Here is a 13,072-nt window from a genome sequence, read left to right as displayed (position 1 = left end):
CACAGAGTAAGCACTTAACAAATACCGTACTTAGTACTATTAACTGATGAAAACATCAACATATACATTGCAATTAGACTGGTCCTAGTCTTGGAACACAAAGATCACCTAAGGGCTGGAAACAGGATCCAGGCGTCTTGGTCCTCTGCAGCCAAGTACCAGTCAACTGGAAGCTCCTCAAGGGCAGGAATAGGGTTTACCAAATCTATTGCAGTCTTCCAAACAGCTAATACAGTGCTCTGCACACAGTAAGCACTCAATAAATATCACTGATTGATTTGACTGTCCTGGGGTCACTCAACAATGAAAAACAGACAACACAGCAAGAATAGCAAACACTTTTGCTACTACCCTTGATACATACCGCAGGTTCACTCTGATACAACTACAGCAACTACTGGCCTCATAGCTAGGAAACTGGGGCAGAGAGGATTTAACAGATCAAAAGACAAATACTATTATTCCTATTATTATTATATGTTATATATATAGTTGTCCTTCATATTTTAAGACACTAAGTAAAAAAAAATACCAACTCTATAGTTTAAAATGCTACACCCATACTTTTCAATGAATAATTCTCAATTTCTAAGGATTAAAAATAAAAATAAACCTACCACAATCTACCCAGATCAGAAAACAAATCAACCTTGTATCAAATCATAAATTCTTGGTTCCTTTCGGGGGTGGGGGGGTTGACGGGGAGACTTTGTCCATTTTGTCACTTCAAAAGTGAAAACATTTCCTCTTACCTATCATCTATAAAGTGAAGACTGTTAATCTCTGAAGAAAATACAAACTATTCAATAAGAATAATGGCATTTATTAAGCGCTTACTATGTGCACAGCACTGTTCTAAGCGCTGGAGAGGTTACAAGATGATCAGGTTGTCCCAAGGGGGCTCAGTCTGAATCCCCATTTTACAGATGAGGTAACTGAGGAACCGAGAAGTGAAGTGACTTGCCCAAAGTCACACAGCTGACAAGTGGCGGAGTCGGAATTTGAACCCATGACCTCCGACTCCCAAGCCTGTGCTCTTTCCACTGAGCCACGTATTCAACTATGGAAGGCCCCAGAAATTGCCCCTACATTCTCAAATTTTTTCTCACTCTGACATTTACGAGTAACAACTAACTTCAAATGGCAAAGTGCCCAATAGTCTCAATTCAGAAATTGACATCTTCATTTTCCTAACAGCTTTATTTACCACACCCAAAAAACAAAAGAGAAAAAAATCCAGTCAATCTGCAACACCTGCAGCGGTGGTGTTTGGCCTTTTTTTAAAGTTTCAAGGAACTCAATGTTTATGTATAGGAACTCCAGTTAGCTCACTCTAATAATCACTGGTAAAATGCCTTTGAAACAGTCCCATGACTGGAAAAAAAACTAAAACCAATAGTTCACGTTCTTTCAAGACAAAGCAGAATGGGACAGCCCTACAGGAAATGTGGTCTTTACACAATAATGTAATGGGATAACAGTACTTTTTAAACTTTCAGATTTGTACAAGTCATCAGACTGAAGGGCTAGGGAAACCAAACTAAAGCATTGGTAACTTGGAAAGACTAGAAACTTAACAGGAAATAATCAATCAATCAATCAATCGTATTTATTGAGCGCTTACTGTGTGCAGAGCACTGTACTAAGTGCTTGGGAAGTCCAAGTTGGCAACATATAGAGACAGTCCCTACCCAACAGTGGGCTCACAGTCTTAAAGGGGGAGACATCAAAATGGGTTAAATTTGCTTCCAAAAAGGGCTGTGTCTTCAGGAAAATCAAAGTAATGTAAGGAAGGAAAAATGCAAAGAGAAAACACCTATAATCTGTGCAGCAATCACTTAAAATCAACACCCAGGCAGGAATGCTGGCTGGGTTTGCATTGGAGCCCAGTCAGAAGTCCGCACTCTGTGACTCTGGAAAATGAGTCACCAGCATTTCTCGCTGGTCTGGGGCAAGTCAGCGGTTGTCTGGGCTACACCTAAAACTTGCCTGGCCCTGCTTCTGCCTCCTCAGGATCGAAGCAGAGCAGGGCTCATACTTTCTGAGAGAGGCAGACACACCACGGGGGGAAACACCCCTCATGACATGCTGCTGAGACTCTGTTCCGTAAATGTGGGAACGATTTAGATACTACCACTCCCATCCAACTTCAACTTGTGGGAAGACCCGCTGGAGAGGGGCCCAGGCAGACATATTTCCAAGTGGGCAATAAAATTACTACCAAGAGGGCACTAAGTCACTAAGATCATCAGGTGGGAATCATCTTGAAAAGAGTGTTCGAGCTCACACTCGTATTCATTCATTCAATCGTATTTATTGAGCGCTTACTGTGTGCAGAGCACTGTACTATGCGCTTGGGAAGTACAAGTTTGTAACATATAGAGACGGTCCCTACCCAACAGAGGGCTCACAGTCTAGAAGGGGGAGACAGACAACAAAACAAAACAAAACATATAAACCAAATAATATAAATAGAATAAATATGTACAAGTAAAATAAATAGAGTAATAAATATGTACAAACATATATACATATGTACAGGTGCTGTGGGAAGGGGAAGGAGGTAAGGCGGGAGTGGTTGGTGGGGGAGGAAGGAGGGGGCTCAGTTTGGAACTCGTATGTTCCAATTTGAGCTGGGGCCCAAGTATGACACTTCTCAAGGCTTCAATTACCTCATCTGTAAAGTGGGGATTGAGACTGTGAGCGTCACGTGGGACAGGAACTGTGTCCAACCTGATTTGTTTGTATCTACCCCAGTGCTTAGTACAGTGCCTGGCACAGAGTAAGTGCTTAAAAATACCATCATTTTTATTATTGTTATTATTATCATATTACAATTTGACACCTGATCCGGTAGAAGGGAAGCTGGGGCGTTCTGGGGTAGGAATCGGCAAAATACTAACTCTGCGTGAAAATCAGGCCACCAAGTGATCAATAGAGGAAGCACTCAATTTCACTTGGAACAGCTCATAATGGGGCTAGTCTGCAGTTAAAGCAAATTAATACCGTCCAAGGAGGGAAGACATTCTCAGGGTCATACCTGGAGAGTTTCCAGTACTCCACCAGTCTCGATTACAGAAGGGAGAGTCAAGCAGAGGCCTACCCATTCCGTTCCTAGCTTGGGCAGTGTCTAGCGAGTGGCAAGCAATCTGCTACAAGTCAAAACTCCCCTGTGATGGGCAGCAGCGGCATGGGAGAGTCGAGGGTGAAGACTCAAGTTTACCGCGCGGAAGGCAGCAATGGTAAACCACTTCCGTATTTTTACCAAGAAAACTCTACGGCTACACTACCAGAATGACTGAAGACAGTGTGGCTCAGTGGAAAGAGCACGGGCTTGGGAGTCAGAGGTCATGGGTTCTAATTCCGACTCCGCCGCTTGTCAGCTGTGTGACTTTGGGCAAGTCCCTTAACTTCTCTGTGCCTCAGTTACCTCATCTGTAAAATGGGGATTAAGACTGTGAGCCCCACATGGGACAACCTGATCACCTTGTATCCCTCCTAGCGCTTAGAACAGTGCTCCGCACATAGTAAATGCTTAACAAATGCCATCATTATTATTATTATTCTGGAAGAGATGTGTCCATGGCTTCGCTATGGGTCAGACATGACTCAAAAGCATAAAACAACAAGGATGGAAGCACAGACACTTAGACATATCCATCTCTTCTAAGTATCCTGCCTAAATCTTTATTATTATTATTATTATTTGTTAAGTGCTTACTATGTGTCAAACTGCTGCTTTAAGAGCTGGGGTAGATACAAGATAATCAGGTTGGACCGAGTCCCTGTCCCACATGGGGCTCACAGTTAAAGTAGCCAAGTTACATGACAACTGGAAGGTTTGTGTGTAATCTGCAGATGGGTGATAATATCAGATCCCTTCATGTAATAATCTGCTTCATCCCAGTTCATTCTTCGCTTAAACTATCCTATTTGTTCCTTGCTGTTGTCCCTCCCAACTCTAACCCTTTGAGCATTCCTTTCCCCGGGCGTGAAGTTCTCTTCCACCTCAATTCCACCAGACCACGTCCTTCCTCATCTTCAATGCCCTCCTGGAAACTCACCTCCCCAACTTATTTCTACCTCCCCTCATCATGCCATTCCACTAGCCACTATTAGCACTTATGCACTAATCAGTGTAGGAAATTCCATTTGGTTATTCATTTAATCATTTATTCCACCTTGGGCAAGTCATTTCATTTATTCATTCAATCATATTTATTGTGCATTTACTGTGTGCAGAGCACTGTACTACGCGCTTGGAAAGTAACAATTCAGCAACATACAGAGACTACCCCTACCCAACCACAGGCTCACAGTCTAGAAGGGGGTGACAGACAACAAAGCAAAACAAGTAGACAGGCATCAATACCATCAAAATAGATAAATAGAATTATAGACATATACACATCATGAATAAAATAAATAGAATAGTAAATATGTACCAATATACACAAGTGCTGTGGGGCGGGGAAGGGGGGTAAAGCAGAGGGAGGGAGTAGGGGCAATGGGAAGGGAAGGAGGAGCAGAGGAAAAGGGGGACTCAGTCTGGGAAGGCCTCCTGGAGGATGTTAACTTCTCAGTGCCTCAATTGCCTCATCTGTAAAATGGGAATTGACTACCTGTTCTCCCTCCTACCTGGACTGTGAGCCCCATGTGGGACAAGGACTGTGAACCACCTGATTAACTTGTATCTCCCCCAGAGCTCAGAACGGTGCTTGACACTTAAGAGCTTAACAAATACCATAAAACAGTACCAGTTCCTGTTCCAACTGTATACAATTTTTGTCTGCTTAAATTCCTTGAGGGCAGTGGCTGTACCTTACTCCCACTACACTCTCCCCGGAGCCTAGTACAGTGCTCAGTCCTGTGCTATCAGTGTTATTTATTAAGAGTCTACTGGGTACACAATAGGTGCTCACTAAATTCTACTGACTGGCTATTAAGTTTAATATGTATGCCACTACCTTTACTAGCTCAGTTGCTTCCCCCTGCCCCCAGCCCTACAGAAGTTACGTATATATCAGTAATTTTATTTATTTGTACTGATGTACTGTACTCTCCCAAGCGCGTAATACAGTGATCTGCACAAAGTAAGCACTCAATAAATATGGCTGATTAAGGAAAAACGGAAATGATGAATACAGCTGAACAAGTTAAGAAAACGATAACAAAAATACAAACAATAAGAACTGCAGTGCGATCTGGCTTAAAGGAGCGATTTCTAGATTTACAGCCTCTCCAGCCCACCGGCCCAGGGTCCAACAGTCGCAACTTTTTGAATGTTCTCAGCTTTTGGCTGCAACTCTGATTTTCTGGCTCTTCTGCTCCAGGACGAAAGAACAAAATGCCCAAGGTGGTGTATGGGAAGGGGTTTCTCCACCAACCTACATTCATTCATTTATTCAATCGTATTTATTGAGCACTTACTGTGTGCAGAGCACTGGACTAAGAGCTTGGGAAGTACAAGTTGGCAACATGTAGAGACGGTCCCTACCCAATAACGGGCTCACAGTCTAGAAGGGGGTAACAGACACCAAAACAAAACATGTGGACAGGTGTCAAATCGTCAGAACAAATAGAAATAAAGCTAGATGCACATCATTAACAAAATAAATAGAATAGTAAATATGTACAAGTAAAAGAGAGTAATAAATCTGTACAAGCACATATACAGGTGCTGTGGGGAGGGGACGGAGGAAGGGGGGTGATGGGGAGGAGGAGAGGAAATAGGGGGCTCAGCCCGGGAAGGCCTCCTGGAGGAGGTGAGCTCTCAGTAGGGCTTTGAAGGGAGGAAGAGAGCTAGCTTGGTGGATGTGTGGAGGGAGGGCATTCCAGGCCAGGGGGAGGACATGGAGCGCTCAGCTAAAGTTAGCACTCTAGTTTTCTCTTGTCAGAGCTGAAAGCAACCCAACTGATTTTCTAATTAGACAGACTTCAAACCCAGTTCAACAAGAAGAGTGGTTTGCAGCATGGCTCAGTGGAAAGAGCTTGAGAGTCAGAGGTCATGGGTTCTAATCCTGACTCCGCCACTTGTCAGCTGTGTGACTTTGGGCAAGTCACCTAACTTCTCTGTGCTTCAGTTTCCTCATCTATAAAATGGGGATTAAGACTGTGAGCCCCACGCGGGACAACTTGATCACCTTGTATCCTCCCCAGTGCTTAGAACAGCGCTTTGCACATAGTAAGCGCTTAACAAATGCCATCATTATTATTAATCTCATACACAGATACAATTCCTGATCAGCTAGAGACTCTCTTCATTTATTCAGAATCTCTTTTCAACCTTCCTGAATGAAGGTGAATCTCAATATCTCTCAAACTCCAGAGTTTGCATGGCTCCTCTTTACCACCCCCCCCCCCCCCGCCCCGCCTCCAGTCCTGGGACCTGCTTGTTGTGATAACTGATTAACCCCAGGCCTGCCAACTGAAGGCTAGTTGATTAGAAGTGAGGACATTTGGTCACAGTTGCCTGAGATTCGATACTTCGTTATTCGATAATTGGTTATAGAACTACTGAGGGCACATTTTAGCTAAGCTGAAAAAGGCACCGTTTTCTTCCTCAAACCAAGCTAATGCAGTTTTAACGTCTCCCATTCAAATACCACTAGAAAAGTTTACCTGCCAAATTTCCAAATTAATTTCATGCTTGGCCCGGCTCCTCCAGAACGAATCCAGCAAGTAATCCCAACCTTTTTCCCCACAAGATACGTACTTGTTCCATGTAATGAAAGTTGCTCTCTGTGTTGAGATGCCAAGACCAACGATTTGATTCATCTGTATTCCTGCAGCTAAATGTAAAGGCACACATTAATACTTAAAAGCGGCGAAACGGTTCTTCAGCACTTGAGGAAAAATCCTTAAGTAAAATTTTAAAACCACATTAGACTGAGATCTTTTAAATCATATCAATAATAAGTGTAGTACTGGGGTAAAGACAACATAAGCAAATCAGACACAGTAGCTGTCCCACACTGGGCTCACAGTCTAAGAGGGAGAGCGATCAGGTATCTAATCCCCATTTTAGAGATGAGGTAACTGAGGCACAGAGAAGTTAAGTAACTTGCCCACAGGCACACAGCAAGCAGGTGGCAAGGCTGGGATTAGAACCTAGGTCCTCTGACCCCCAAGCCTGTGTTCTATCCACTAGACCCCACTGCTTCCCAAATTTCACAAAAGTATGATAGTTAATAATTCTTATGGAAATGAAAGGCAGAGATTGGCTGAACTAGAAATGGGACTATGCCTCTTTGCTGTTCTTTTTTAATGGCATTTAATTAAGCGCTTACTATGTGCAAAGCACTGTGCTAAGTGCTGGAAATAAATAGAGTAATAAATGCGTACAAACATATATACATATATACAGGTGCTGTGGGGAGGGGAAGGAGGTAAGGTGGAGGGGATGGGGAGGGGGAGGAGGGGGAGAGGAAGGAGGGGGCGAAGAATATGTGGCAGTGGTGGGATTCGAACCCACGCCCCCAGAGAGACTGGAGTCTAAATCCAGCGCCTTAGACCGCTCGGCCAAGCACTTAGTACAGTGTTTTGCACACAGTGAGCGCTCAATAAATCTGAATGAATGAATGGACATAATGGTTTTGTTCTCTGTTTCCCCCTTTTAGACTGTTAGCCCACTGCTGGGTAGGGTCTGTCTCTATATGTTGCCAATTTGTACTTCCCAAGCGCTTAGTACAGTGTTCTGCACATAGTAAGCGCTCAATAAATACGATTGATGATGATGATAATATTATTTTCTGACCTTGTTTAAGGAAATTATCTAAACAAAAATCAGGAGCCAGACATGAATATCGACTACTCACAACAGTTCTAATTTAGGTGCTAATTTGTCACCTGTCCTGGAAGCACTGCCACTGTCCATAGAGAGTGTGGCTGCAGTGACAAGTGCAAATTCCCTCCAAATTCTCTGTAATACTATAGCCTACATAAAAATGAAATTCAACTACACAATTACACCAGAAAAGGCTAAATAATATGCAACCTAAGAAATAATCAGAAAATAATCATTCAATTAACTACGCTGTAATCTGCACATCTGTCTCATTATGAAGAAAATTCCTTAAATTATTGAAAGTATGTCAGCTCCAAAACCAAAGCATTTTTCATACTTGCTTAAGCCACCATGTGGCCTATAACATTGATTGCACACAAGAAAAGTCAGAAGCTTTTCCAAGTTGATGGCAGTAATGGGCCACAGATGCCAGAAACTAATGAAATATGAAGAGGCCCCATCAAATCAGGATCTCTGAATTGCAGTTCCTGTCTGCTCCAGACTGAACAGGGGAAATACAAGTATCTCAATTGTTCCACTCGGTAAAGCCATAGTTATCAGGACTTATTTTGTAAGATATCTTAGATTTTTTTTTAAATAAAAAAAAAACAATTTCTAAAGATAGCTATAGAAGTTTAAGTATTTATGAGGCTTCTTTTTTTTCCATAATGGTTGCTTTGAGTTCTTTTACCACTAATTACCTTGTACAGCTTCTTTGATTACAGCAATAAATTGAGTCCACAGAACTTCAGGATCGATTTCAACCCAGCCACTGTGAGGATAAAGTATTTCTACCTGGTTAGAAAAAGGCACACTTTTAGAACAAATAACCTTTGGAACAAATTAGTAATAAATTAAATATATTTTAATAATTCTGCTAGAATGGCAAGAATCCTAAAACAACTCTTCAACTTTCCCTTACATTCTCTCTAGCCAAACCCTCATTCCAACCTGCCCTCCCCACCTCAAAACACACATTTCCTAACTAGGGACATTGCCTTCTTGACTCCCAGCCTACACATCCTCCACTCCTTTACCACGGTTGAACTGCAACAGGTTACAACTAATACAGTCAGCACAATAATCTTTGAAAGTACGATTTTGTAAATTTCCTGGTTGGTCATGAGGCATATTCTGTTTTTCAGATCCCACACTGTTTTCCCAGCTCATGGAGACACTTTGTACTTGGAAAAATATTATTTGGTTGCAAACTTGAGCAAATGGTAATTTCTTTATCACGTCTATCTGCTTCAGATTAGCAACATTTTACATTTCATTTTCTATGTAAGGGTTACGTCTTCGATGTAATGCTTTCCTTGTGAGACTAGACCATCAAGACCAAAAAGTTTTGGTAATAAGAGTTCTTCCTTCCCTTAAACTCTGATAGGTTATCGCCTAGTATAGAGGACTCAGTCATTTTATATGTTTTTTCCCCAAATACAGCTACACACATATGAGATGAATCCCTCATTCCTTATCCTTAACCATTTCGTGTCCCACACAGAGTGGAAAATAATCAAGCTAGGACTCCAATTTTCTCTGGTTAACTAATAACACGTCAGTGTTTAAAGGTAGAACTATACTTTCCCACTATTCCACATTTATTCTTTCAGGATGAGTTTGGAGCAATTGGATTTTTGGTTAAGCCCTAACTAAACAGCATCATTCCTTTAGATGCCCTTCATAAAGTTCAGGTCTTAAAACAGAGTTCTGGAACATGGAGATTATAGTCTATAAGAAACTCACATTAAGGAAACTTACCCGCTAAGTACACACACCCGGACTAATCAATCAATTAATCACTGGTATTTTTGCCTGTCTATGCTGGCATCTGTCCACATGTTTTGTTTTGTTGTCTGTCTCCCTCCCCCTTTTAGACTGTGAGCCCGTTGTTGGGTAGGGATTGTCTCTGTTGTCGAATTGAACTTTCCAAGCACTTAGTACAGTGCTCTGCACACAGTAAGCGCTCAATCAATCAATCGTATTTATTGAGTGCTTACTGTGGGCAGAGCACTGTACTAAGCGCTTGGAAGTACAAGTTGGCAACATATAGAGACGGTCCCTACCCAACAGTGGGCTCACGGTCTAGAAGAGGGAGACACAGAACAAAACATATTAACAAAATAAAATAAATAGAATAGATATGTACAAGTAAAATAAATAAATAAATAAATAAATAGAGTAATAAATACGTGCAAACATATATACATATTTACAGGTGCTGTGGGGAAGGGAAGGAGGTAAGGCAGGGGGGATGGAGGGGGAAGGAGGGGGAGAAGAAGGAGGGGGCTCAGTCTGGGAAGGCATCCTGGAGGAGGTGTGAGCTCTCAGTAGGGCCTTAAAGGGAGGAAGAGAGCTAGCTTGGCGGATGGGCAGAGGGAGGGCATTCCAGGCCCAGGGGATGACGTGGGCTGGGGGTCGACGGCGGGACAGGCGAGAACAAGGCACGGTGAGGAGATTAGCGGCAGAGGAGCGGAGGGTGTGGGCTGGGCTGGAGAAGGAGAGAAGGGAGGTGAGGTAGGAGGGGGCGAGGTGATGGACAGCCTTGAAGCCAAGGGTGAGGAGTTTCTGCCTGATGCGTAGGTTGATTGGTAGCCACTGCAGATTTTTGAAGAGGGGAGTAACATGCCCAGAGCGTTTCTGGACAAAGACAATCCGGGCAGCGGCGTGAAGTATGGATTGAAGTTGGGAGAGACAAGAGGACGGGAGATCGGAGAGGAGGCTGATACAGTAGTCCAGACGGGATAGGATGAGAGCTTGAACGAGCAGGGTAGTGGTTTGAATGGAGAGGAAAGAGCGGATCTTGGCAATGTTGCGGAGGTGAGACCGGCAGGTTTTGGTGACGGCTTGGATGTGAGGGGTGAACGAGAGAGCGGAGTCGAGGATGACACCAAGGTTGCGGGCTTGTGAGACGGGAAGGATGGTAGTGCCATCAACAGTGATGGGAAAGTCAGGGAGAGGGCAGGGTTTGGGAAGGAAGACAAGGAATTCAGTCTTGGACTTGTTGAGTTTTAGGTGGCGGGCAGACATCCAGATGGAGATGTCCTGAAGGCAGGAGGAGATGCGAGCCATACAATTCTATGAATGGTTTCCTATGCACAGAGCACTGTCATAAGTGCTTGGGAGAGTACAATACAATAGAGTTGCTAGACCCAATCACTACCTACAAGGAATTTACAGATTACAGGGGAGGCACAAGTTAAAATAAATTACAGAAAGGGGAAATAGGAGAGAATGAGGATCTGTATTGAAGTGCTGTGGGGCTGACAGTGGGGTGAATATCAATTGCTTAAGGGGTTCTGATCCAAGTGCATAGGTGACACAGAACTGGCGGGGGGGAGGGTGGTGGGAAACAAGGGTTTAAGCAGGGAATGTCAGTGTGTAAGCTATGTACACATGCACAGCTGTTTCATCCATCATTATATCACTTTTTATCCAGTCGCACACTGTCAGTTGAACGTTCCCTAATTTCATTGATTCATTCATTCAATATTTATTGAGTGCTTACTGTGTGCAGAGCACTGTACTAAGTGCTTGGGAAGTACAAGTCGGTAACATATAGAGATGGTCCCTACCCAACAATGGGCTCACAGCCTAGAAAACGGGCTCACGGCCTAGAAGATGGGCTCACAGTCTTCTAGCCAAAATGCATAGTGGAATCACACACTATGGGAAAACTGACCATATGGGCAGCAACACCCTTTCACATGGAGTTAGAACTATGCAGCAGCACTAAGCAAGACTAGACTACCTGATGAAGGCCAGTTCACAAGACAGAGGAACTGGATAAAGCTTCTTTGGATGGGAACTTCCCTCTTCAGGATGACTGGGGCTGGTTTTGCAAAGAGACAGTAGCTCATACTGTGCTCCCCAGACCCGCCCATTGGTATAAAGGGTTGATGACACTAAAGCTGTCTCTAAAAAAAAGCTCTTTTTCAAACATGATAATTAATAACAGAGCTAACTTTACTGTGCGCTATTCTGCCCTGGTGCTGTCATGGATGTTGTTTGTACTTTTGCATTCATGCTTTTGCATCTCACAACACTAATGAAGTTTCTGCTCAAAAAGAGCCTAGCCTTTTAATGAGCCATACTTAAATGGTAAGGAAAGCTCACAAACAATAGAGTTTTAAGGCACTGTTGGTCTCCTCACTGAAGCAATGTGTCTGTCAGACTGTTATACTGTACTCTCCTAAGTGCTTAGTATAGTGCTCTGCACACAGTAAGCACTCAAGAAATACAACTGACTGACAACACAGCTATGCTGGGTGGGACACATGTAAAGAACAAGTGACAACAGTATAACCTCGCAACTACCGGACGGACAGCTAAAATTGAGAAACAGAAACAAGGAGAACAGAGGAAGTGTTTTAACAACACTATAAAACAAAACCTCAATGTTGCATCTTGGCCAAAACTGGAAGTCGATTTCAGAGGACAGACCAGTGGTGACTGACCGCTATTAAGAAAGGATTAGTTCTTTTAAAGCAAAAGCTTCATAAGGAACGAGATGAAGCAAAAGAGAATACGGGGCTATGCACTCCAAACATTAAACAGAACAGTACAAGGGACAGCCTTTTTGTGAGCACAATATGCTTAAGACTGTGGATACCACATTGACCTTATTAATCATTATGCACTCACAAGCAAATTTCATCATCAGAAGAGTCGTCTTCTACTGCAAAGGTCTATGTATGTATGTGTGTATTTATTAGCTGATTATCTTGTATTTACCCCATGGCTCAGTATAAGGTCTGGCACATAATAAGCACTTAAGTACCATTTGAAAAAATATAGATGAGTGCTTTGAGAGGTTCATTCATTCAACCGCATTTATTAAGCGCTTACTCTTTTGCAGAGCCCTGTATTAAGCACTTGGGAGAGCACACTATAGCAATAAACAAGACACATTCCCTGCCCACAACGAGCTGACAGTCTAGAGGGTTGTGAATTCACAAGCGATTGGAAGGTGCAGAAGGGCTGAGGTGGCAATCGGGAGGATATAAATTGGGGAGACTTGAAATTCATTGGGAAAAACCTTTTGAGGAGATGTGAATTCAGGAGGGCTTTGACGATGAGGAGATGTATGACCTGTCAGATCTGAAGTGGGAAGGAATTCGAGGTTGCCAAGATAGGAAATAGGTGATGGGTCGACGGGTAACTGGAGGGAAAGATAAAATGAGATGTATAGTCAGTCAAAAAACTAGTAACTAGTCTTCCTAATCCCTTCAGTTTATCTTCCTAAACGGAAGGCAATTTGATTTACCTCCAATTTCCCTTTCACGC

The 13,072-nt window shown here is 43.0% G+C and overlaps 1 protein-coding gene across 5 annotated transcripts in view; it reads right to left on the bottom strand.

Annotated features, from left to right (window-relative positions):
- GK5 (glycerol kinase 5) overlaps positions 1–13,072 on the bottom strand; it is an 80,632-nt gene that overhangs the window by 50,520 nt on the left and 17,040 nt on the right. For 4 of the 5 annotated variants that reach the window (XM_038750868.1, XM_038750874.1, XM_038750887.1 and 1 more), the window contains exons 2-4: positions 12,825–12,947; positions 8,488–8,581; positions 6,716–6,791 (exon numbers count right to left, since the gene is read on the bottom strand). In XM_038750868.1, coding sequence (XP_038606796.1) covers positions 6,716–6,791; positions 8,488–8,581; positions 12,825–12,947 — 293 coding nt within the window. The remainder of the gene's footprint in view (positions 1–6,715; positions 6,792–8,487; positions 8,582–12,824; positions 12,948–13,072) is intronic. The other variant, XM_038750881.1, reaches the window with a different exon arrangement.

This window comes from Tachyglossus aculeatus, chromosome 1 (genome assembly GCF_015852505.1).
Source record: "Tachyglossus aculeatus isolate mTacAcu1 chromosome 1, mTacAcu1.pri, whole genome shotgun sequence".
Classification (NCBI taxonomy): Eukaryota; Metazoa; Chordata; class Mammalia; order Monotremata; family Tachyglossidae; genus Tachyglossus; species Tachyglossus aculeatus.
The sequence above is the reverse complement of the archived record's forward strand: the minus strand, read 5'-3'. Positions and strand labels throughout refer to the sequence as shown.